This window comes from Vombatus ursinus, unplaced genomic scaffold, assembly GCF_900497805.2.
Source record: "Vombatus ursinus unplaced genomic scaffold, bare-nosed wombat genome assembly UNPS02012082.1, whole genome shotgun sequence".
NCBI lineage: Eukaryota > Metazoa > Chordata > Mammalia > Diprotodontia > Vombatidae > Vombatus > Vombatus ursinus.
This window is the reverse complement of record NW_020951860.1, coordinates 2,928,249-2,953,641: the sequence shown is the minus strand read 5'-3', so window position 1 is coordinate 2,953,641 and position 25,393 is coordinate 2,928,249. Positions and strand designations below refer to the sequence as shown.

At 37.3% G+C, this 25,393-nt stretch overlaps 1 protein-coding gene across 1 annotated transcript in view; it reads right to left on the bottom strand.

Moving 5' to 3' along the window:
• The window catches only part of CACNA1C (calcium voltage-gated channel subunit alpha1 C), a 752,540-nt gene that overhangs the window by 266,794 nt on the left and 460,353 nt on the right, over window positions 1-25,393 (bottom strand). Inside the window, exon 5 of the mRNA XM_027857289.1 lies at window positions 16,893-17,051. Within this exon, the coding sequence (XP_027713090.1) occupies window positions 16,893-17,051 (159 nt within the window). The remainder of the gene's footprint in view (window positions 1-16,892; window positions 17,052-25,393) is intronic.

The window sequence follows — 25,393 nt, the reverse complement described above, 5'->3', positions numbered from 1 at the left end:
TGAGGCAAATAGGCTTAAGCGACTTGCCCAGGGTCATACAGCTACTAAGTGTCTGTGGACAGATTTGAACCCAGGAAGATAAGTCTTCCTGATTCCAGGCCCAGACCTCTATCCATTGCACCACCTCCCTGCCAGCAAGCTATAAGGCAGTGGATAATAACAACAACAACAAAAAAACCAGGGAAATTTTAAAATATATATCAGCATATTTGAAACATATTTGTCATGGCTGAAGGTCAAATTTGCGGTAATATTCATAATTGGGGAATTTTGTTAGGAACTTCATGAATTAGGATCCTGTTTGTACATGCATACTGTATACAACAGTTCCCCCCAGCAAACACCCTTTCGCAATAAACTTATTAGCATACTACAGAATCCCACACTAAGATAATTTGGCCATTTATACAAGGTGCCAAATGAGGATTTTTTTCCTTTTCTGAAGGACTAGGTTTTTTGTTGTTTTGGCTTTGTGTTTTGTCTTTTGTTTTGTCTTTCCTCATGGGATTGGTTAACATTATTGATGTTAACTTTGTGAAACTTGGTATATCAGAGGTTCTTTCATCAAGGCTAATCATTGGTAAGCTTAAGCAGAATGCTATGCTTTTATAAGAGCTGTCAGTTAAGTTAAAAAATTCAATGGTCTCAATGGAAAGTAATATTATGTGATTCACACACATATGAAATTAAGCATATTACTTTTTACTGACAGGTAATAATGGTAATAAAAAAAGCAAAAAAATTTCAAGTAAATTTTCCTAAAAAAATAATGATTACAGTTGACAACAGCAATAACATGATCCTAATTATCGACTTTGTTCAGAAGTCTTCTCAATTTCAGAACAGTTATTTCAACATATTCGTCCTTTCATAAATATCAAGGCAATCCAAATGTCACAGCATTTTTTTGTACCTGATGTAACCACCCCTTTAGGCTGACTGGGCAGCAGCTGATGATGGTCTGATCTGGGCAGGCTATTGTACAGCTGGACAGCTAGGCCACTTGGCTACTGGGCACTGAATTCTTCACTGCAGGTAGTATCTCTGCGACACAGGTTGTTCCCCTAGACTCTCAGTGATGGGCAGTTGGAGTCATCACTGCCAGCCTTTGGTTTGGCTGGGTGTTACACAGCTTTTCTCAGCTGGAGTGTTAGCCAAGTATTACAGTTTAGCAAGGACAATGACCTTTACCTTCTATTCTTTGACCCCTTCAGAGCCTTAGCTCTGAGGTTTGTTACCTCCAGGCAGGAAATGGGAGAGTTCTAGGCTTTCTGGTTCAATAATCCTGAATTCAGAGTTGGCTTCCCTCAAGTTTTTGGACTTCACTTTTACTTATGGTGATTAGTTCAGGTATTCATCTCCAGTTTCTGTAGAGATTTATGCAAATGATTTAAGTGGCTGTGGACAAAAAGGTAAGGAAGATATATGTGCCCTGGGGCAAGTTCATTGTCTCCTGGCCTTTTCATGTATAATTGAACTATAAGGACCTCTAACCCTCTCTAAGGTGTTCTAAGATAACCTTCATGTCTCAATGTCTCTCTTTTTTCTTTCCCTCTACTAGTTTGGCTGAGGTAAAAATGGAGCCTATCACCTCCTTATGCAGAAGTGCTGCTGTTTCTGGGCCTGTAGTTTCAAACTTGAAAATCTTCATTTCACAGAGGAATATAAGAAGAAGAACAATAATCTCCAACCAAGAGAAAAATCTTCAAGAGCCTAAAGTTGGGTGCTCATGCTAGGGAAGATAGTTAATTATGGAAATTCTTGTTAGTTATTTGTCATAGCTGATATTTTATATTGGTCCTTCATGGTTACAATGCACTATCCCATATACAACCTCATCTGATCTTCACAAAAATCTCTTGAGATGGGTAGTGCAAGTATGATTTACCTCATTTTTCATAAGAGGAAACTGAGTCTCAAAGAAAGTAGCCGTTATTGTTCGTCTTTCGTTTTCAAAGAGGACCACTGACATCATGGGTTGATGTCTTGACTTGTGCATGAATTGGAGTTAAGTGAGGCAGATTTTCACAAACATGGTACTTGGTCAGAGAACATAAATGATTTGTTCAAGAAAAATGGCTGGTAAGTGGTAGAACCAGGACTTATGCTTTGTGATTCTAAATCTCTCCATTACAGCAGTGGGAAATCCTGAAATAAGTCTTCTGTACATATTCTAGTACCTTCCTTCAAAAGGTGGAAGAACCAATAAAAGGAAATTCTATTTTGGGTTTGATTTTAATTAATTGTGAGAAATTGGTTGCTGGGGTGGGTGGGAATGATGGGAACCTCAGCAGAAGCATTTATTCCATCTTGGACTTTGTTTTTGAAATTTTTTAATGTTTTATTTTTTCTCAATTACATGTAAAAACATGTTTTTAGACATTCATTTTTTATAGTTTTGAGTTCCAAATTCTATCCCTCTCTCCCTTCCCTTTCCCCTCCCTGAGATGGTAAGCAATCTGATATAGGTTATACATGTGCTATCATGTAAAACATTTCCATATTAGTCATTTTGTGGAAGAAAACTTGAAGAAAAAAAGAAAGGAAGGAAGGAAGGGAAAGAGAAGGAAAGAAAGAAAGAAAAATAGTATACTTCAGTCTTTACTCAGATGCCATCATTTACTTTTCTGGAGTCCTTTGAGATTGTCTTGGATCATTGTATTGCTGAGAATAGCTAAATCATTCACAGTTGTTCGTTATACAATATTGCTGTTACTGTTTACAATGTTCTCCTGGTTCTGCTCAATTCACTCTTTATCAGTTCATATAAGTCTTTCCAGGTTTTTCTGAAATCGTCCTGCTTGCCATTTCTTATAGCATAATAATATTCCATTACAATCACACACCACAACTTGTTCAGCCATTCCCCAGTGGACGGGCATCTCATCCTGGCTTTATGTCAGAAGAAGACAAGCCACTATATCATCTAACATACATCCTACATTTTGAGAAAGTGAAAGTAGAATAATGTGATTTGTCTGATAAGACTGATATGAAGGGACTTGTAGTATAAGAGGGCAAGGGAAGGGAACAAACATTTATTAAGTGCTTACTATGTGCTAGTCACTGTACGGAATTTCCTATTGTGGATGCTAACCAGACATCACCCTTGCTGAGCATTATCAATAATATTTGAAAGATAACAGAAAATTAGAGGAGTACCACAAGACTAACTAAGGGTAACTATTGCCCTGATTTGAGAGAAAGAGAGAGAGAGAGAGACAGAGAGACAGAGAGAGACAGAGAGAGAACAGAGTCTGTAAACTATAAGACCACTGAGCTTGCCTTTAAATTCCTAGAAAAATTCCCAATTGGATCATTAAAAGAAGGTGGACAAACATGTATAAAGGAAGTGGTGATTTAAGAGCCAGCATAATTTCATCAAGAACAGGTCATGTCAGACAAACCTCATTCTTTTTTGACAAGACTAATAAACTAGTAGATAAGGAGAATGTGGAGGATAGAGTTTACCTATGTAAGATGTTGTTTGTCTTTCATTTTGAAAAGGACCAATGACATCACAAGGTGATGTCTTGACTTGCACGTGCCTTAGATTTAAGTGAGGCAGAGTCACAAAGTCTTCAGCCTTACTCTTTCTTCAAAGTTCAATGGCAAGACAAACATCAAGATGATTGGCAATGGCCTGGATGCAGTGAATGACCTTGGCTTCTTCGATTTCTGACCAAGCTCTAAGGGCTCCACAGCACCTGCTTCAGTTTCTTTTCATGGTTGTTGGAATTGTTCTCATCCTCCCATTCTGCTGGGGGAAGTCTACACATGCTTGGGGTAAATGTCTCTCTAACTCATCTACAGGTTTGGGGCTTGTCAGTTACCCTCAACCTGGTTTGGCTTGTTTGCCTAGATGGTTTTACTAAGGTGTGGACACTGCACATACTACAGCTTCTTGGAGCCACAGATGACATTAGGGTGAAGGTAGACATCAACGATGAGCAGCCCTGAAAAGGGCTCAGTAAGCCCACACATCAGAGGTGCTAATCCTTCCTGAACACCTGTGCACCTGAACTGATGACTCTTTAAGACAAATACAGTGCTTTTCATAATGAAAGAGACAGAAAAAAATGTTTTGTGTAAAAAGGAAGAGATTTACATTGTCAAAGGATGCAGGATATTGCTGCTGTTACAGATGAACATTTTGATATTTAATAGGAGCAGAAAAAGAACTTTGTTATAATATTGTTGTTCAGTTGTCAATCGTGTATGACTCTTTGTGACCCATTCTGGGTTTCCTTGGCAAAGATACTGGAGTGGTTTACCATTTCCTTCTCCAGTTCGTTTTACAGGTGAGGAAACTAAGGCAAATAGGGTTAAGTAACTTGCCAGGCTCACACAGCTAGTAAGTGTCTGAGGATGGATTTGAATTCAGGTCTTCCTGCCTCTACCCAGGTACTCTATCCACTGTGCCACCTAGTTGCCTGTTTGTTTTATATATACTACTAATGTATGTGTATGAAGAAACATAGCTTTCATATAGGATTTGTACAGTATTGGAAATAAAATGTTCCGTGGCATAGATGTGAGATCTTGGATTTCTTTGTGAACAGTGGGGAGTGATGTCTTACTTGTGTGGAAACAGTTTTATGCTACAAAGGGGCAGAGGAAGATCTTTTATTAATTAGATACTAAGGAAATATGATTGCATAGAGACACAGTTTCAAGGGCACCAGAGATCAAAGACTACAGTGAAGACTTCGGAGCTTGATGGATACTTCAGCTAATTGTCATAGAGTATTGTAGGACAAAAGACAGTAAAACTTGAAAAAAGAGAGAAATCATATATTTGGAAATTGACATATTTTACAAGGGAAATCTGGGGAGTTGTGATTTTTAAAGTAAAAGGTGAGTCACTGAGTCAGGAGGCTCAGGAAATAGAAAAAGAACAGCTCAGGAACCAGAAGAGGAACCTGAGCTGAAGACACAGCAAGGGAACTAAATAAAAAGCTGCTTTGGCTGTTTGTTGTTCATCCTTCGTTTTTTGGAGAAGACTAGTGACATCACAAGGATGATGTACTTGGGGGTCAATTGGATTAATTATAAGCCATCAGTTTAGAGAGGGCTTTCTTTGAATAGGTTGCAGAATTGACTTAATCGCCAGTGATTGTAATTGCCCTTCAGCACCATCTAGAATTGGAGAAAGGTGAAGCTTTTCATAAGGGTTTATTGTTCTCTGCTGCCACTTCTGGCATGAGAAGGAAAAGCAGAGAGGGCTTTGCAGCTACAGGCGAGTTGTGTTGCTGTGGGCTCCATTCTTACTGGACAATGCAACATCTGGATAAGTAAATAACTGGCTGATCTTGTTGCTCTTTATAGCCCAGAAACGGCCAGTTTGATGAGCTTTGCAGTACTCTAGTTGAAACAGAACAGCTAGAGATAACTCTTTCTGTAATGTCCTTTTAAAGGTGATGACTATTCAGAAAAGGAAAGAGAATTTTCCCAGTTGGAAAGCTGATGATCTTCCATCAAGCAATGAGAAGCACTTTAATGAACCAATAACACTGAAGCCTGTAGTCCAGAGTTGTGAGTTACCTTAAGGACGTGAGTTTTTCTCCCTCATGTCCCTCCCTGCCAGGTTCCTATAGCTGTGTGCACACAGTGAATTGGTTGGGAGTCAATTAGTGGGAGACTATCTAGGTTTATATGTGTATTGTGATATATTTTATATATTTGCTTTAATATATTGGTATCTACATTATTATTTCTTTTTCTTTATTGTTAAGGAAATGGCTATATTTAAGATCTAAATGTGTGTTTTTTTTATTGTGAATGACTGGTTGTACAAACAGAAAATACATCAGATAGGGGGTGGGTAGGGCTCAAGAATTAGACTGGTGAATACAGGGTTATTCCTCAGAGCCTGAGAGTTTGAATCCATAACCATATGGTGGAGTTCTATCTCTGGTAACTGATACATGTTAGTATGAGAGCAGGTTGGAGTAAATGAGCCAAACCCAGGGAAAAGTATGATGTTTGAAACCAACCTGTGAGAGGGTCAGTCAAACCTGAAGTGTCCAATGATGATAAGAATATGTAGGGCTATCACAAAAAACATGAAAGAAAGGCACATGGGAAAGAAAATCACTTCATTGGTAAGTGAGGAAGAGCTGAAATCTATAAAGATTATCTAGAGGCTCAAATGTTGCTCTGCTATTTTAAATCTGTCTCAAGCAACAATAAAAAAAGCTTCGGGAACAATTAAGAAGCAATGAATATCTTGCAAAAATAGGTATCTATAAAAAGCACTGAAGAGAACACTTGAAAAATGTGAACACACAAATCAGCAGGTCCCTGCAACATCTACCACAGGGTATGGAGAGATTAATTTTAAAAATGAAGTAAACTTTTTTTGGCCCCCAAGAAGCATACATCCCAGAGATGAAAGTAAGAGTGTGGGGTTGGGGATGGGGGAAACAGATGGGTAGTGGTAGAAGACATAAAAACAAAAACACACACAAGGTTCCTGAATATGAAAACAGAAAAGGACAGAACAATACCATTCTACTGTTAGTCTCCTGGAAAGTACAACTTAAATTCAAAATATGACTAAAACAATGAAAGTAAATACCAGGAAAAGAATTTTTTAAAATGTAGTTAATATCAATAGGAAAATGGAATTCCAAGAGAAAGCAATTTGATGTTTACCAAGAAGAAATAAGAATGGACAAATCCAACTACTTTTTTCAGGCCATAGATCTAAGAAAGGAATGTAATGAAGGTAATTAATTTCTGGGTTCTTGCAAACCACTTGTTTATGATCTTAGGGAGACTTATTGTCTTCTAAAATCTACTCTGAGTTGGCACAGAGCACCAACAAATGATGGGAAAATAACTTAAATGCTCTCAATAAAAAGTACCAGCACATGATGATAAATGTTTTAGAGAATGGAAGAGGCATCTTTAAGTTGCCTTAGAGATGAAGATGAAGGAGGAATTTGTACTTCAATTCTCATTTTCACTCATGGCTAGGAGAAAATAATAGATGGCTGAAAAAGAGTTTGCCTTTCAAATCCCATAAATTTCTTTATAACCCCAGAAGACAATTGAAAAACCTATGTATCTAAAACTCATCAACATGTAAAATTCATAGTCTATAGACTGTTCTTGATAAATTGGAAGAAGGGTATGGGGTAACTACCATACACTAATTATAGAAAATTGTGTTATCTTCTTTGTATCAATTTCCTCATCTCTAAAGTGATGGAACTGAACTAGTTGATTTCTCAGTTCAATCCAGTTATATTTTTCAATTTTGTTTTGTTCTTTCAATCTTTTACATATGTATCAACCATAATATTTTGATCTTTCATTCCAAACATAAAATGTCTTGTCATAGTTATGGTATATTCAAACTACAATCCAATATCAAAAATTCTAGTATAAAGGTAGATATTGTCCCTTTAAGGTATTGCCCTTTCATGTGAAGAAGTTTGTTGATGAGTTATCTGTTTAGAATTCTAGGAGTCAGAGTTACTCTGATTCAGAGTTCTGAGACAAATAGTCAATCCTTCTTGAGTGTGACAAACCGAAGTATATTGTAAACATGGACACCAAACTTATTCATATGGGACGAATGTAATTTATCTAGTTAAAGACAGAAGATAAAAATTTGCTTACTAACTTTAAGCTAAAGTGGGATCCTTTGGAAAGAGGACCCAGAGTCTGTACCTAGAAAGATAAAAGGAGAGAAAGGTGAAAGGAAAAATTTCAGAACTGTATCAGATAAGTTTGAAATTCTAAGTGATGTATACCAATAGTGTAAAATTAAAATAGAAACAGGGCCATTGAACCATACATCAGGATCTCCATGGGACCCATATTGACTTAAAAAACCACATACTAACATTATCTATGTTCTATTTTATTTTTATTTATTTTGTTATAGATTCCCAATTAAATTTTAGTCTGATTCTGGCTGCAGTATGGCCCACAGTTTTGACACTTCTAATATATTCAGTTGCTACTGATGAGTATGTTCAGTTGAGCAGAGCAACAATTTTAAAGCAGAAAATCAGAGAACACCTAGTGTTTTCTAGGTTGACTGAGATGTTATGTCTAGAGAGGTCTGAATCAAGTAAATCATGGATCAACTTAGCTTATCAGTGGAAGCATATGTTTTATGTGGAAGCTATGTTTATCATGGAACTCCTACGGACAGCTTCTGAGATAGAAAGAAGACATTAAAGTTTATAGTTACAGAGTTGTGAGTTCCCTTAAGACATGGGATTTTCTTGCTTATGTACTTCCTGGTAGGTTACTATAAGTGTGCTCACTTTCTCCTATCAATACTGAAAACACTTATGGAAGAATTTAGGTTTATATGTAGATTTGGATAAATGTATTATTCCCAAATTTTCTTTAATATATGAGTACCTATGATGTTATTATTTATTTTACTCTATTGTTAAGTAAATGGTTATATCTAAGATCTAAAAGGGTCATTTTTGTAAGTAGCTACTTTCATGTAAATGGAGGCACATAGGTGGGGTATTGAGCTGTATAGTGACAAATGGGGGAATGTATTTTGCTCAAATCAGGGTTCTCTCTAGGACTTTGAGAAAGTTTGAATGTTTCCACAAGGTTGTCCTTCTCTGGGAACCTAGATGTAACTGTGAGAGCAGGTTAAAATAAACAAGCTAGTCCAGAGAGTGAGTAGGTGGAGTAGCGTGAAGTGTTTCAATGTGGGTGGCCACTCCTACCTGAGACACATATATAAATTCTCCCAATCCTCAAATCCACATTGTCCGTGATTCTGAGGATTGCAGATTTTTGGTTGTGTACTCCTCTACTGTGCTGAAGACATCCAGCTTTTGGAATGTCTTTCTCCTAACTAGTTTTAATCATTAAGATGATTTAGCAACACTGCTCTTTTGTTGGAAAGCCAGGCACCAGCTCATCAGACTAACATTACATGGCAGGTTGGGAAACTTGGAGACAAATGAGTGCCCACATTCAAAGCTCTGAAGTGAGAGGGGTTCTTTGAAGGAAAAGGTTAAAAGCCTACAGTAAGCCTTATCATTAAAATGAAAGAGTCAGACTGGATTTTCTCTACATGCCCTTCTAGGTCTAACATTTTTTGAGATCTTTGATCTATTCCAATCTGCTGAGCTTTTCTGTTTTGGGGTAGGCAATATGTAGGATACCCCTCAGTTCTGTTCACTATTATGAACTGTGGTTCTAAATGTTATGTGTGATATCCTAAGTTACAAATGGCATAGATCCTGACAGATCTCATGGGAGAAATGTCTTGGGTTGATTGTTTGAAAAAACTCTAAAGGGGTTTTCCTTTCCACAAGACACTCACTTGAGCTGGTTTCCCATTAATGGTATGGGCAGAGATGAACCATTCACATTCTCAACTCTTTTGTTAGTGGTATGTGTTTTTTGCAAAACAGATAATGGGCAGGGGCAGTTAGGTGGCGCAGTAGATAGAGCACCGGCCCTGAAATCAGGAGAACCTGAGTTCAAATCAGGCCTCAGACCAAACACTTGACACTGTCTAGCTGTGTGATCCTGGGCAAATCACTTAACCCCAACTGCCTAAAAATAAGAAAAAATTAAAAAAATAAGAATGGTCATTCAATGCCCATCAATTAGGGAATGGCCGAACAAGTTGTGGCATATGATTGCGTTGGAATACTATTATATTGTAAGAAATCACAAAAGGGATGGTTTCAGAAAAACCTGGGAAGACTTATATGAAGTGAGGCAAAAAGAAATGAGCAGAACCAGGAGAACATTGTATACAGTAACAGCAATATTATAGTGATGATGAACCGTGAAAGACTTAGCTGATCTAATCAATACAACAATCCAAGACAATTCCAAAGGATTCATCAAGAAAAATGCTATCTATATCCAGAGAGAGAACTGATGAACTCTGAGTACAGATTAAGGCATATCTTTTTCCAGACTATTTTTCTTGCAACATGGCTAATATGGAAATGTTTTTCATGACCTCACATGTATAATTGATATATACTGCTTGTCTTCTCAATTGGTGGGAGAGTGGCTGGAGGGAGGGAAAGAACTGGGAACTCAAAATTTAAAAAATTAATGCTTAAAAAAAGTATAATTTTTTTTAAAAGAACAATCAGGGCAGCTAGGTGGCACAGTGGATACAGCAGGGACCCTGGAGCCAGGAGCATCTGAGTTCAAATCTGGCCTCCAACATTTACTAGCTGCATGACCCTGAGCAAGTCACTTAACCCTAACTGCCTCAAAAAAAAAAAAAAAAAGAATGGCCATCCAAGTCAAATGACAAACATTTGCTAAGAATTATATGCATATATTGTTCTTGGTGATGAGGAAACAAAAAAAATTGAAATGCTCCATGCCCTCAAGGAGATTACATTCTATCAAAGAATTTAATCTAGATAATTATTAATTAATTAAATTTTAATTAATCAATTTGATTAATCAGATTGATTATTAATCTGGATTTCTTCTGTGTGATGATGAATTAATCTTAAAATTATAAAAAAGGGAAAACCAGTGGCCTCGCTACCATGAATGGAGAAAAAAACCTTATATTTGTGTGGTCTTAGACTTCTTTGGGGGCTATAAAATACGTAAAGTGATTTGGAAACTCTAAAGTACCTACGTAAATATCAAAGTACCTCTATGAATACTATATAATATCATATAAAATCTACCACTACTACTAATGCTACTGCTACTACTACTATTTTTATTATAGAAAAAAGTTCTCATCTTGTCCAATAGAATTCAAATGGAAAAAACATGGGATAAGTTGCTATCCAGTTATTATCCTTTCATATTTAATGTTTTCCCTATCCACTAGCTGATTCTGTTTTGCCTACAAACATGCTCATGTCTTCCTTGTCCTTAAAAAAAAATCCTCCCGTGATTTGCTCATCCACCATGAGCTATATCACTATTTCTCTTTTATGTAAACTCATGGAGATAGCTGTCTACAATTGGTGCCTCTACTTTCTCTCCTCTCAGTCTCTTTTAAACACTCTTTAGTTTGACTCGGACCTCATCATTCAACTAAAACAGCTTTCTTCAAAGTGATCAATGATCTCTTTATTGCTAAGTCTTTTGTTATTGTTGTTCATTCAGTCACGTCTGACTTGGTCTATAGCATGCCAGGCCCTTCTATCCTCCACTATCTCTCAAAATCTGTCCAAATTCATGTTCATTGCTTCCATGACACTATCTACTGTTCTCTTTTCCTTTTGCCTTCTATCTTTCCAGCAACAGGTTCTTTTCCAGTGAGTCCTGTCTTCTCATTATGTGGCCAAAGTATTTAAGCTTCAGCTTCAGATTCTGGTGAATAGCCTGAATTAATTTTTTTAGGCATTTAGGCATTTGACCTCCTTGCTGTCCAAGGGATTCTCAAAAGTCTCCAACACTGCGATTTGAAAGCATTGATTCAGTGGCATTCAGCTTTCCTTATAGTCCAACTGTCACAGCCAAACTTTGCTACTGGAAAAACCATAGCTTAGACTATATGTATCTTTGTCCACAAAGTGATGTCTCTCCTTTTTAGTATGCCACCATGTTTGCCATAGCTGTCCTTCCAAGGAGAAGGGTTTTTTAAATTTCATGGATGTAGTGATCTACAGTGATCTTCGAGTCCCAAATTATAAAATCTGACACTGTTTCCATTTCTTCTCTGTCTGTTTGCCAGGAAGTGGTGGGACCAGTTGCCAAGCTCTGAGTTTTTTTGACATTAAGCTTCAAGCCAGCTTTTATACTCTCCTTTACAAGCCTCATCAGGAGGTTTCTTAATTCCTCTTTATTTTCTGCCATCACAATTGTTTAATCTAATGGCCTTTTATTGATCCTCTTCCTACTTGACTAACCTTTTCATTTCCTATTAGTCTATACAGGGCAGTTAGGTGGTACAGTAGACAGAGTGCCAGACCTAGAGTTAGGAAGACTCATCTTCCTGAGTTTAAATCTGTTCTCCGACACTGACTAGCTGTGTGACCCTGGGCAAGTCACTTAACCCTGTTTGTCTCAGTTCCTCACTTATAAAAATGATCTGGAGACAATGCAAGGATCTAAGACATCTCCAAAGGTCTCATGATGGAAAATGCTATCCACATCCAAAGAAAGAACTATGGAGTTTGAACGCAGATCGAAGCATACTATTTGCTATTTTTTTCTTCTGTTTTGTTTTGTTTCCTCTTTCTGGTGGTTCCTCCTATTGGTTCTAATTCTTCCTTACAACATCACTAATGTGAAAATACTCTTAATAGGAATGGAAATGTATAGCCTATATCAGATTTCACGCTGTCTTTGGGAGGGAGGTGGGGAGGGGGAGAAAAATTTAAAATTCAAAAGCTTCTGGAAGTGATTATTGATAAATCAAAATAAATAAAAAAACTTTTAAATGAGCTGGAGAAAGAAATGACAAACCACTTCAGTATCTTTGCCAAGAAAACCCCAAATGGGGTCAAAAAGAGACAGATATAACTGAAAAAGCAAAACAAAACCTGAACAACAAATCAGTCTATATACTCCTCTGGATTTCTCCATTATGCCCCAGAAAACTCTTTTCTGAACTCTTATGGTTTAGAAACACTGACCTTCTGGTTATTCCTCTTACAGGACACTTCTCCTGATTCTCTGCTTTTGCATTGGCAAAATGTTTGAAAACTGTCTGGCTTCACCTCCAATTCTTGACTTCTCTCACTTCCTTCAAAACTCAGCTCCAATCCCACCATCAGGGGGCCCAACAGGCCTTTCCTGGTTCCACTGCTGATATCTTTCCTCTGAGATCACCTCCTATTTTATCCTGTATATATTTTGTTTATACATAGTTGTTTACAGGTTGTCTCCTCCATTAGAATATGAATTCCTTGAAGGCAGGAATTGTGGTTTGTTTTTTTAACCTCAGCATTTATACACATTGCACATTGTAAGCTCTTAATAAGTTCTTGTTGATTTTTTGCTCTGGAGCTTATTACATAGCTGAATAAATGTAGTAATATGTCAATTTATCCTAATTAGGGTAACTGAAAGCAACCTTGGTACAAGTCCAGTAGTAGATAGGACAAGAGGAATGATATATATTGAATCCAGTTCCTATATGATTTAGATTTTTTTGCTAGGTCTCTATATTTTGAAAGCATTTCATTCCACGCAGCTTAGAAAATTTGAATATTTAGTATGGTGACATTTATTTAAAACATTCTTAATATTTTATGAATCAAAGTATGTCTCAGAGATTATAGGCAGCAGTACAATCTGTGATAATGGTTCAGTTCCAGTGCCATTTACTGGTTGAGGGGTATTTTGAGGACTGTGGTTTGGGGAATTTTGTCTCCCTGACCATGAAAGATAATGAGTTTCTGACGTATAATTTTAGTCATGTCTTGCAAGTTATTTGGTAGGTGTTAAGTTTTATAGCCTGCAATGATGAGTTGCATAATTTCTATTATTTTCTTGTATAATCTACATTGATCATTACAATTGGAATCCTTAATTACCCTTCTCTAATTTCTGGTGGCAAAACTCTAGTTCTCAACTGCCATCATAAATGCCTCTATTTTAACAAACAAATCCAGATTGTGATTGCAATTATTATCATTATTGCATAAAGTGAATTGGAACCCTGAAAACTGGCTAGTTAATCTATTTTGTGCAGCTAGTCTAACCGGATCATTTAAACCAACCAGTCCACTTTGGACTTATTCTGAATGATCCTGTTCTTTCATAGAGTAACAAAAGTTTGAAGAGTCCAAACAGATGATCTAATGTAACATCTTCCTTTTACAGATAAGGGAAATGAGGCCCAGAAAAGTGATTTGTATAAATAATGTCATTGACTTCCAAAATACCCCTTAGGATAGCATGAAGAAAATGTAGTTTTAAGTGGATAGGTACAAGGAAGCATGGCTTAACGGACAAAATTCTAGACTTGTAAGCAGAAAGAGCGAGGTTCAAATCCTGCGTCTGACATTAGCTATATGACCATGCGTGTCTTTTAAAATCTTTAAGGTTCAGATAATTCTGTGAGTTGTTGCTCAGTTGTTTCAGTTCTGTCTGACTTTTCATGACCTCATTTGAGGTTTTCTTGGCAAATACTGGAATGGTTTGCCATTTCCTTCTCCACCTCATACTACAGATAAGGAAACTGAGGCAAAGAGGTTTAAGTGATTTGCCCAGGGTCACACAGCTAGTAAGTGTCTGAGGCCAGACTTGAATTCAGGAAGATGAGTTTTCCTGACTACAGGCCTGGCACTCCATCTACTGTATAATCTGCATTGATAAAAGGGGTTCCCATACTAATGTAATCACAAGTAACTGATGTAAATGGAAAGAAGTGGGACTTCATTTCAACTTCAGATAGAAAAATCCCTGAGACATTAACCACTAAGATCATATATGACTAAAGAGCCTAAGTTTGGTAATACAAATAATTTGATAAGCTCTTCCCAGCATACTGTTTAAAATCTTTAAGTTCTGTTTAAATAAATTTTTACAAGTTGTGTTCTAGTATCGACTGTTAATTTTGTAATGCCAAAGTCTTTTAGAAAGCCTCTTGCAGATAATTTTGTGCATCAGAGTGGAAGCGCAGCTAAGGAAAGTGTTTAATGACTGAGCTATTTAAGCAGTAATGATTATGAGGGAAGAAGCAGAAGAGGTCTCCTGAATAGGAGCTTTGCTAGCAAGGGGCTGCACTGTGTTCATGACATGTCTTTTTTTGCTTCTGCTCATCTACAGAGCAGTAGAAAAAGCTAGGAGCTGTGTTCCTTGTTAGCTCATAGGATTAGAACAGAAAGGGACTTTGGAGATCATCTAGTTTTATCCCTTCAGTTCAGGAAAAAAGGGTAAATGAAACCTCCAGGCTTTTAAAGAGAGAAGTTGTTGTTAGATTAGAAAAGCCACCTGCAAAGGATTTTGGTGTTGAACTATATCACCACCCCCAAACGCCAATGTTGTACACATGCCCTGGGAACATTTTGACTCTTAAATTATAAAGTGTTCTACTCTTATCTCGGTAAAACCAGCATTTGATTAAGCAGTGATGACACAAGTGAAAGATTAGGGAATAATAACTTGCTATGTGACCATAGGCAAGTAAGGCACTTAACCTCTCTAGTTGGGCAAGATGAAATCTAAGGTTCTTTTTAGTTTGAAAAATCTCTAATTGTATTATCTTCAGCTCAATAAAGGTAGGGAGTGTTTATTTATTTTTGGTGCTTGCATCTCCAGCTCATAGTGTTCACTTTGTAAGGGAGTGGAAGCAGGGAGGGGGTAATTTATTCCCCCCAAGGAAGAGACTGAGGAGCGTGCTTCTAGAAAGGCATGATAATGCGTAAAGAAGACCTCTTATACCAATCTGGAGCATGTGAAGACATTCCGTAACTAGGCCTGTTTGACTGACCATGTCGTGAAGAGATAGTAGATTGATTGGCTGTATAAACAGAAATGGGGTACATTCAAAATACCAGTCAAAGCAAAAGGCTTGCTATTGTATTTTTTTTCCTTTTTCTCCCTAGTGGTGCTTGAAGAGAGAGTCATAGGTCAAAATGTAGCCCATGACTTTGTGTCTATTCATTTCTATTTTAGGTGAAGGAGATTGAGGATGACTACAACTTTAGGAGATCAAGTCCACTTGATACTTACACTTTTGTTCTTGCTGTATCTTCAAAGTAAGTATCTTTTTGTAAAAACTAATTGATGTTAATTGGTTAAATGGAACTGGGGCACTATTCACTGGTAGTAAAGGATGAGGAATACCAGAATGGAGGTTTAAGTCAATAGCATTTGATAAAGATAGATTTGGAACCCTCACGGGTACCCTTAGAACCCTATGAGATGTAACCAGCCTTGGTCTGGTAGAGTGAGTCCAAAGAACTCTGAGACTTAGTAAATGCTTGTTGATTGATTGATATAATTGTTCTTAGACACAATGATTTCTTTCATATTTCCTTCAATCTTACTTTAATTACAAATTTTGTTTAAACAATGTTTGATTAACAATACTGCCTACTTTTTATTATTTTATTATTTCTTATTTTTGTTACTTTTTGCTGTTTTGATTAGTTCTGTTTTTTGTAAAGAAGCAGAACAGGCTAGAAAAGTCTGTTAATCTCTTTTTCTTAGGTACTATCCATTGCTATGGGAAGCCTAACTGAATTATAAGGTCATAACCCAGGCACCATAATTTACACTGGGGAAATGTGTCCTAGTTGCAAGCCTTTGGAAGGAATAAATAGCTTCTTGAGTACTAGCCTGTGAATCTAGCTTTATAAAGTGAACCCCAAGTGCAAGCATCTTATGTCCCTTGTGATAAAGAAAAATAATTAAAGGAAAACAAATATAGAAACTGTGTCTAACAATGTATATAATTTGTTCCCGTACTTCCCCATCATTCTGTCGTAAGAGGCGCTTAGAATCTCTTTTCTGGGCCATTATTTATTTTTCTATTATTCAAAATTCAACTTACTTTTTGTGATCGTTTCACTTGTATTGTTGTAATCACTGTGTATATTGTTTTCTTGGTTCTGCTTATTTTGCTCTTTGTCAGTTCATGCAAATTTCACCTTTCCCTGAATTCATCATATTCCCCATAATATTTAATTACATTCCTATTTCATGTTTTTTTTTTTTTTTACTGTCATTCCCCAGTCCATGGACATTCACTTTGATTCCATTTCTTTGTTGACATAAATAATGCTACCAGGAATGTTTTAATGTAGACTAGATTTTTGTTTCAGTCTTTTATATTCTGGGAGTATAGATGGAGGATTGCTGGTTCAAAAGATCACATCACTTTTTTTCAATAATTCCGAATTAAAATTCCAAGGGATTGCCCGTTCTCTTCCAAGCTCTGATAGCAGTGCACCAGTACACCCTTTCAATAATGAACGGCCCCCTCTTTTTTCATATCTCATTACCTGTTAAACCCTCCTGGTTGTAGCAAGTCTTGTGCATCTTCCCCATGAAGAGCTCCAGCCCAATGATGGCGTAGATGATTATGACAAATAGCACAAGCAGGGCGATATGCAGCAGCGGAACCATGGCCTTGATGATGGAATTTAAAACCACTTGAAGACCTGCAATGAGAGAATGATAACACGGATAACTCTCAGTGATAGATTGCCATGGCTCTAAACGTCTTTATGTTACTTAACCTGCCTGGGTCTATCTCCTTAACCGTACAATGAGGGCATCCTATATTTCTAAGGCCCCTTCCAATTCTAACCGCTGTGATGTTATGCATATTATCTCCTGGGTCCTCATGGATTATGTAAGTTGGACAAAATTTATCCTTTTCATTTTTTAAGTTAAAAATCCTTTCATAGGATCCTAGATCGAAGAAGGCACCTCAGAGGCCATTTAGTACAAATTCTTCATTTTGTAGATCAGAAAACTGAGATCTGGACAGGTTGTGTCTTATCCAAAGTAAAAACAGTGAGGCAGGACTCTTCTGCCCAGGTCTTCTGATGTAGGAGCCAGTGCTCTGGCCACAGGATCAGGCTAAATGACAAACATGCAAGCCACTGGGCTAAGGAGCTTCCATCCTACTGTATCATTCTCATCTTACAGCTGAGGAAAGCATGGCTCTAAAAATGATTTGTCCTAGGTCAGAGAGCTAGTAATAGGTGGCTTGAACCCAGAGCCTCTGACATCAGGTACAGGGTTTTGTTCTGTTTTCATTATACCATGATGTATTTGCCCCATGTTGCAGATGCGGAAAGTTAAGCTCAAAGAATGACTTGTTCTAGGTCATATAATAACTAGTAAATAACAGATGTGCAGCTAGAGTCCAAATCTTCTCCTTAAAAAATTATTGATATCTTCTGATTTTATGTCACATTTATTTCCAAATTTATCCTTCCCACCTTCCCCACCCAGAGAATAATTCCCTGTAATAGAGAATACAAGGGAGAGTGAGGGAAAAAAAGAAAAAAAAATTCACTAACACATCAGCTGAGTCTGAAAGTATATGTAATGCTCTGTATCAAGAGAAAGAAAAGTCCATTTTCTCATGTCTTCTTCAGGATCAGGTTTAGACATCATAATGACAGAGCATTCAATTTTTGTTGTTTTTTCTTTCCATTTACATTATTGTAGTCACATAGTTTGTTTTCTTTTCTTTTCTTTTTTTTTTTAGGCAATTGGGATTAAGTGAACTTGCCTAGGGTTACACAGCTAGTAAGTGTCTGGGGTCAGATTTGAACTCAGGTCCTCTTGACTTCAGGGCTGCTGCTCAGTCCACTGTGCCATCTAGCTGCCCCATAGAGATTGTTTTCTTGGTTCTACTTCCTTCACTTTACAATTCACATATTTCTCCATGTTTCTCTGAAATCATCATATTCATTGTTCCTTATGGTGCAGTGATAGTCCAATAATTCACATAACACAATTTTTACATTTGGAAATTACTCTATTAATTGGAGCCCAAGCCTTCTAACTCCAAATATAACATTTCCATTACATCAAGCTGCTGATTCCTAGAAATGGCATATGAAATATCTCTGCGTGGGCTCATCTCTTTTGCCTACCTCCTTCCTGATTTCCTTCATCACTGCAGGCATTTTTGGATAGATCAAGGGTCTTTTCTAAAAGCACTGCCTTAGAGTAGAGGCTCAGGTCACGCCTGGTGGAGCAGGTTTTGTTAGGCTAATTAGAAGAATACTTTCTAGTGATTAAACCAAGCCAGGAAAGGAAAAAAAGAAGAAAAAAGATGGAATAATTTTACTGGTGAATTTACTGAGAGTGCTTTGTAGCTTCCTATTAAAACAAGATGTTTTCGAATTCAGATGATTCCATTAATTAGCAAGTTGTACACACATTAGTGTTAAAGTAAGTGGAGCTACTGAGAAAGTTGCAAACTGTTAACAACATGGCAACTTTCTGAGGTGTTTAATTGTCATTCATGGGAGGGTGGAAGAGAAAAACCCTAGTGAAAACTAACTGTGGGCCTGGAGGGCTGTGAGTGGCTGCTATCCTGAGGCAGGCAAATGGAGAGTACAAAAGGTGGGCAGCTTTCTGAGGGGAGGAGAGAGAAGGGGAGTTGGGGAGGAGGGAAGGAGGAAAAAGGGGAGGAGGGGAAGAGGGGAGATGGAGAGGTGGTGAGGTGGAATTTTTCACGGGCTTGGCTACAATGGACTAACTTAGCAAGGAGAGCGACTATAAGAGTAGGGAGGCATGCGGGGATTTTCTGGCAGCAGAGAGAAGTGGGCAAAGGCAACTATTCATATAGTTAGGGCCATACAAAAGTATCCCCCATGATGCATTTTAGCTCCCTGTAGTGCCATAAGCATTTCTGAGTAATACTGGTCAGTAAGTTTTTCATATCTTGATTGGAGCAGGGCAAAAAGCTCTGGATTTGAAGGCAGGGAATCTGGGTTTGAGTCTTAGCTCTGCTCTGCTCTGCTCCTCATTATCTGGGTGACTTTTGGTAAGTCACTTTTTTTCTCCGAACCCATATTTCCTTAATTATTAAAAAATTATTAAAAAAAGTGGCTTTGACCTGCACAATTTCTAAAGGCTTTTTTGAGTCTAAATCCTACGAATGATATATTTTAAAAAGTGGTAATTCATGTTTAAGTTATCTCCTGTGGATGCCAAGCCGCAGGGATGCCAAGCAGCTGTTATTTGATTGGCAAAGCTGGTATTTTACCACAGAAATCAGTTGCTTCTTGATATTGTGTTAAGTTGTGGTTAATATTTTTGTTTGTTACTATTATTTTTAGTTTTGATTTTGGTGCCTGCTACAAGGCAAATAATATTTACTGCTTTGGGGAGAAGCTCTGATATTAGGAAAAAAATCAAACTAGATAAAACTACTGGGATTTTTCAGATAAGATATCAGAGTTTCATCTTGAACTAAGCCTAGTTCAAGCAGTAAACCAGTTTGTGTGGAGAGAATTAAGTATCATCCTTCCATCTTCCACATACTTGAAATGTAGTCCCTTATCTCGACCTTTAAGAATTCACAACTCACCTCAAGTACCACCTTTAACATTAAGACTTTCTTCATTTCCCCAGTTGCTAGTGCCCTCTCCCATTACCTTGTATTTATTTCGTATATATTTTATCTATATTAATATCTGTACATATTGTCTCCCCCTAAATGAAATGTAAGGAAAGGGACTGGTCTTCCTATCCCCAGCTACGAGGATTGTGCCTAAGGTGCTTAATAAATGCATATTGACAGAGTGTTTCATAGCCCCTCCTTGGAGTTGTCGTATAGTCACCTAATCACAGTAATTCTCTTATTTATATGTTTTTAAATAAGAGTTTTAACCTGGGAGGGTCCTTATAGATAGTGGTTTAAATGCCTCATAGGACACTAAGGAATTCAACGGATTTCCCCAAAGGTAGCAAGTAGAAGAGCTCGCATTCAAATCTAGCCTTTTGTGATTTTTTCACATTTCTTACATATTCAATTCAACTAAATGAGTATTTATAAAGCACTCACTCCGTGAAAGGCTCTGGTTAAGCAAGTCAAAACAGTCCTGGTCTCGAGGAACTTAGAAATGATATTCTACATGAGTTATTGAAGGGGTAGGAACTTTTCTTTAGATAAGGCAGACATGGAACTAACTTAGCACTGAGATTTTACTTTCCTCTTTAGTCCTCTAAAAACGTGAACTTGGTTGGACTAATGCCTGAATCCCTTCTGGAGTCCTACTTGGAATTACCAGGTTCAGAAGAGTTTCCAGAGGATCTAAGTAAGGTAGGCCCCACTGGCCTGGTTTCCTATTTTGTTTTTAAAGGATAAAGAAAGAAACCACCAATAAAAGTGAAAAAATGAAGAGCCTTTATAAAGCCCAGGTTGTCTATGGCTAACTGGATGGAGTCAGGCAGGAGAAGAGAAGCTTTCACAACCAGTCAAGGTCTTCTGCCATAATAGATAACTGTGCAGGGAACACAGTATACATCATTATGTTTTTAAAAAGCTTCACATCATTGATGAATGGCTCACCTCTAGAGGTGAAATAAGGTATGGGTTGGGAAATGACTTTAGGAGCATGATACTGAGGAGAAATGAAGATGAAAATTAATGAGAGTAGAAAGAAAATGTTCATTATTACTCTACAGCAGTGATGCTTGATAGAGGCAAAGGGCAAATCTGTGGACTTCATCTTTTAAATTTCACATTACTGCCCCCCCCCAACCCCCAGACTGAATCTTTTAAGTCACTTTCAGATGAAATGGGAGAAAAAGGAGTAACAATGCCATTTACAGAATGGAAAGTAGGTGATTTCCACTCATGCTGGGGTTTGGTTTCCATACTGAGATTTGAAAATGACAGAGTCCAATGCATGTGCTCTTTTGTTAGAGGTTAGGAATATACATTTGTGTTTAAAACTATTCAGATTCCACAGATCCTACCCAGTTTTAGGGAGACAACTACAGCATATGAGAAAAAAGGGACCTCAGAAGCCATGTAGTTAAACCCATGTCTCCTTTATAACATCTCTATCAAGTGGTCATCTAGACTCTGCCGGTATTCCTACTCTTGAATCCCTCTTATTGTTGGGAATTTACTCTTTACATTAAGCTTAAACTTGCTTCTTGATAAATTAACAGAATCAGACTTCTGAATTTGGAAGGGACCTCAGTTGGCCATTTAATCCAACCCAAAAGGAATGCCTAGTATCCTATACAAAAGAAGATACATTAGAGTCTCTGTTTGAAGAACTCCAATGAAGGAGAAGGGTTCCTGAGACAGCTGTAATTGTTGGTGAGTTTTTTTCCTGACATCAAACCTAAGTTTGGCTTTTTGGAATTTCTACCCATTGCCCTAATTATGACCTCTGGTGCCAAACAAAACAAGACTAATCTCATTTCCACATGGCAACCCTTCAAATACTTGAAGACAGTTATAATTGAGTCTTCTCTTCCCCAGGCACATCATCCTCAATTCCTTCAACTGACTATCATATGATAATGAGCTCAAAGTCTTTAGCCATCCTTGTTGCCCTCATATAGATGCTTACTGTTTTTCCATATCCTTCCTAAACTGTGGTGCCCAGCACCAAGAACTGTGCACTAGATGAAGTTTGACAAAGGTAGAATAGAGAACAGCTATCACTTTATTCTGGGAAGGTATGCCTTTCTTAAAACAACCCAGGTTAAAATTAGCTTTTTAAAGCTGCCTCATTATACTGTTGACTTTCAGTCTACTGAAACCCCAAATCTTTTTTGGGCAAATTGTTTTCTACACTATACTTGTGAAGTCGATTTTTTGGAAATCAACTATACTAAGACTTTACATTTATTCCTAATGAATTTCATGCTATTATAGCTAGCCCAATGCTCTAGCTTGTCAAGATCTTTTTAGATCCTGACTTTATCTAGGGGGTTCTTTCTCCCTTCTAGCTCTGTATCATCTAAAATTTTGACAAGCATGCCTTTATCTAAATCGCTGAGAAAAATATTAGCACAAGATTAAACACAGATCCCAGGGGCCCTCCAATGGAGATGTTCTGCCAACCTGACATTGAACCTTTAATGAATACCCTTCAAATCTAGCCATTCAACCAGTTCCAAATCCATATAACTATATTATCGTCTAGGTCACATCTCCATCTTTTATTTTTCTTAAAGTTAACATTTTTTTCAATTAAGCATTTATTTTCTCTCCCTTCCAAATTCCCCTCTTCCATTGAGAAGAAAAAGAAAAACAAAACCCTTGCAACAAATTGGCCATGCACAAAAATGTACGTCTCATTCTGTATCAGGACTCCTTCACCTTTCTGTCAGGAGATGGGTAGGATGCTTCATTGCTGGCCCTTTAGAATCACTATTGGTCACTGAAATGATGAAACTCAAGTCTTTCAAAGTTGTTTTTCTTTACCATGTTGTCATTTGAGATATTCAAGCAGGATGTCCTCTTGTTTGGGCTACCATGGAAGGAATTGGGGTAAACTATAGTCTCTTCTGAGATCCTGACTTTGCACCAGCCATTCCCTATGCCTGAGATACCTGCTGTCTTAGAATCCCTGGTTTCTTTCAAGTCTCAGTGCAAGTACTACCTTTGACATCTTCTTTCCTGATCCCTATCAACTGTGTCTCCCCCTCAAAAAAAAAACCCTTATTTTTTAAAATTTTGTATGTAGCTTGATGCCTTCTCTGAAATAACTCATGCTCCTTGATTCAGTCAATGAGAATATATAATATTCCTACTATGTGCCAGGCACTGTGTTAAGCACTGGCAAAAGACAGAGCAGGGACTGTTTCATATCGTATCTCCAACACCTAGCACACAGTAGGCACTTAATAAATGCTCAGTGATTGACTCCTAAGTTATCTGTGCAGGTCTCTTGAAACAGCTTCTAGATTCTTCTAGATTTGAATTGTTTCCCTGTCTTCAGAATTTTATTCTTGCATTTCCTATCCCTCCTTGGCTGACTTTCTCTGAAGAATTTTAGTCCATAGTATTCAACCTATCCTTCTCCAGAACTCTTTGTCATCTATTCTCCCATAATCTAGAGTGCATGCTAAACTATACTCTGTTTCACTAAGAGGGAGTTTCTCCTCAAGGTTTTCATTAATTTTTAACAACTAGTTCTTCCTTATTAGTGAGAATTAGAGACAAAACAGAATTTCCTCCTTGTTGGCTCCTTCACCTTTTGAAGCACTTGATTAAATTCAATTAAATTAGCACTTATTAAACACCAGTTACGTGCAAGGAAGTGTTCTAGGTTCTGGGGAATGAATAAGATTAAAAATGTAAACAGTCCCTGCCCTCAAGGAGATTGCATTCTACTGTTGGGAATCAACACATGCACAGATAAGAAAATTAAAAAAAAATAAACTTTCTTTTGATACTACCTTTAATTTTATTAGTGGCCATTGAAGGACTTCCTCTATCCATGCACCTGGACACATACTTTGCAACTTCCTCTCTTAACAAGTTGTTTAGTACACCTAGAGGCCACCTACCCAGTCACATGGCCATTAGATGTCAGAGATGGGACTTAAATCCAGGTCTTTCTGACTCTAAGACTAATTTACTATCCAAAATACTATGCTGCCTCTTATAAATAAAAAATGCACAAAATAAATATGAAATAATTTTATTTTGGGGAATAAGACAACATTAAAGACTATGGTAATTAAGAAAGTCCTTTCATAGTTTTATCTGAGCCTTGAAAGGAGCTAATCCTTGTGAACTTCATTTTTTAAAAATCTATGTAGGATTTTGTATTTTTCTATTACATTTCATTTTATTATTTTTGGCTCATCATTCTAGCTTGTTGAGATTTCTTTGGATCCTGACTGTTATCCAATATCTTACCTGGCTTTGTATCATATACAAATTTTACAACCATACTATCTATGTCAATCCAAGTTGGAATGTTATATAGCAGAGGACCAAAAACAGATCTGTAGAATAGTCTGTTGCATACTTCCCTCTAAGTTGACAATAACCCATAAGTAAGTATTTTTGGGGTCTAATCATTTACCAGCTTTGAATCTGTGGAACTATACTGTCATCTATCCTTTGCAAGTTATCTTTGCAAGTTATCCACAGATGCTTTTGTTGAATCAAGGCAAATTATGTCTAAAGAATTCCTCTGAACTACTAGTGTAGTAACTTTATCAAAAAAAAATGAGGTGGTCAGACATAATCTATTCTTGACACAGTCAAGCTGACTTTTCCATTGATAAACACTGAGAGGTCATCTCTTTAAGAGTATGCTCTTGGATATTTTCCAGAGATTGAAAGCAGGCTATTGGATCTGCAGTTTGCAGCCTCCATCTTCCTTCCCCTACCATTCCTCTCTACCTTCTTTGACAATTGAAACATTTGCCTTTTTCTAGTTCAAATCTCTCCTGTTCTTCTTACTCCGTCAAAGATCATTGAGAGTGCCTCAGCTATCACATCTTCGAGTTCTTTCATAATCTGGCATATAATTTATCCAAGACTTTATATTTTTACTTATTGGGCGCATCTAGGGGTTCTCTTAGTACATCTTCATTTATATTGACTTTTGATTCCCTTTTAACCATTTTGTTCTATCCTTTCTAGTAGAAAGACTATTATCCTTGGCAGAAAGAAAAAAGAAAGCTAATAGAAAAATGAGTTGAATAGTTCTGACATCTGATGATAAGTCTTCTGTTTTCCTCACCCTTGCCATTCTGAGTAGCAGATTTATCACTTCTTTGATCCTTTTATTTTTTCCAACTGAAATTATTTTCCTTTTCTCTCCTTTTTCAGACCATTGACCTGGTGTGAGAAGTCAGAGTGGACTTCCAAAGGGAAGCAATCCTTGTGGAGATGTGACCTGGAAACTGTTTCTTTGGATGCTAAGGCCTCTGCTGCCTCAGCAGCCACAGCTGCTAAAGATACTGAAAAATGTTCTTACCACCAAAGTCCTTGGCACTGTCAAATGCAACATTAGAAATGGGATATGGTTTTTATTAATGAAAATGA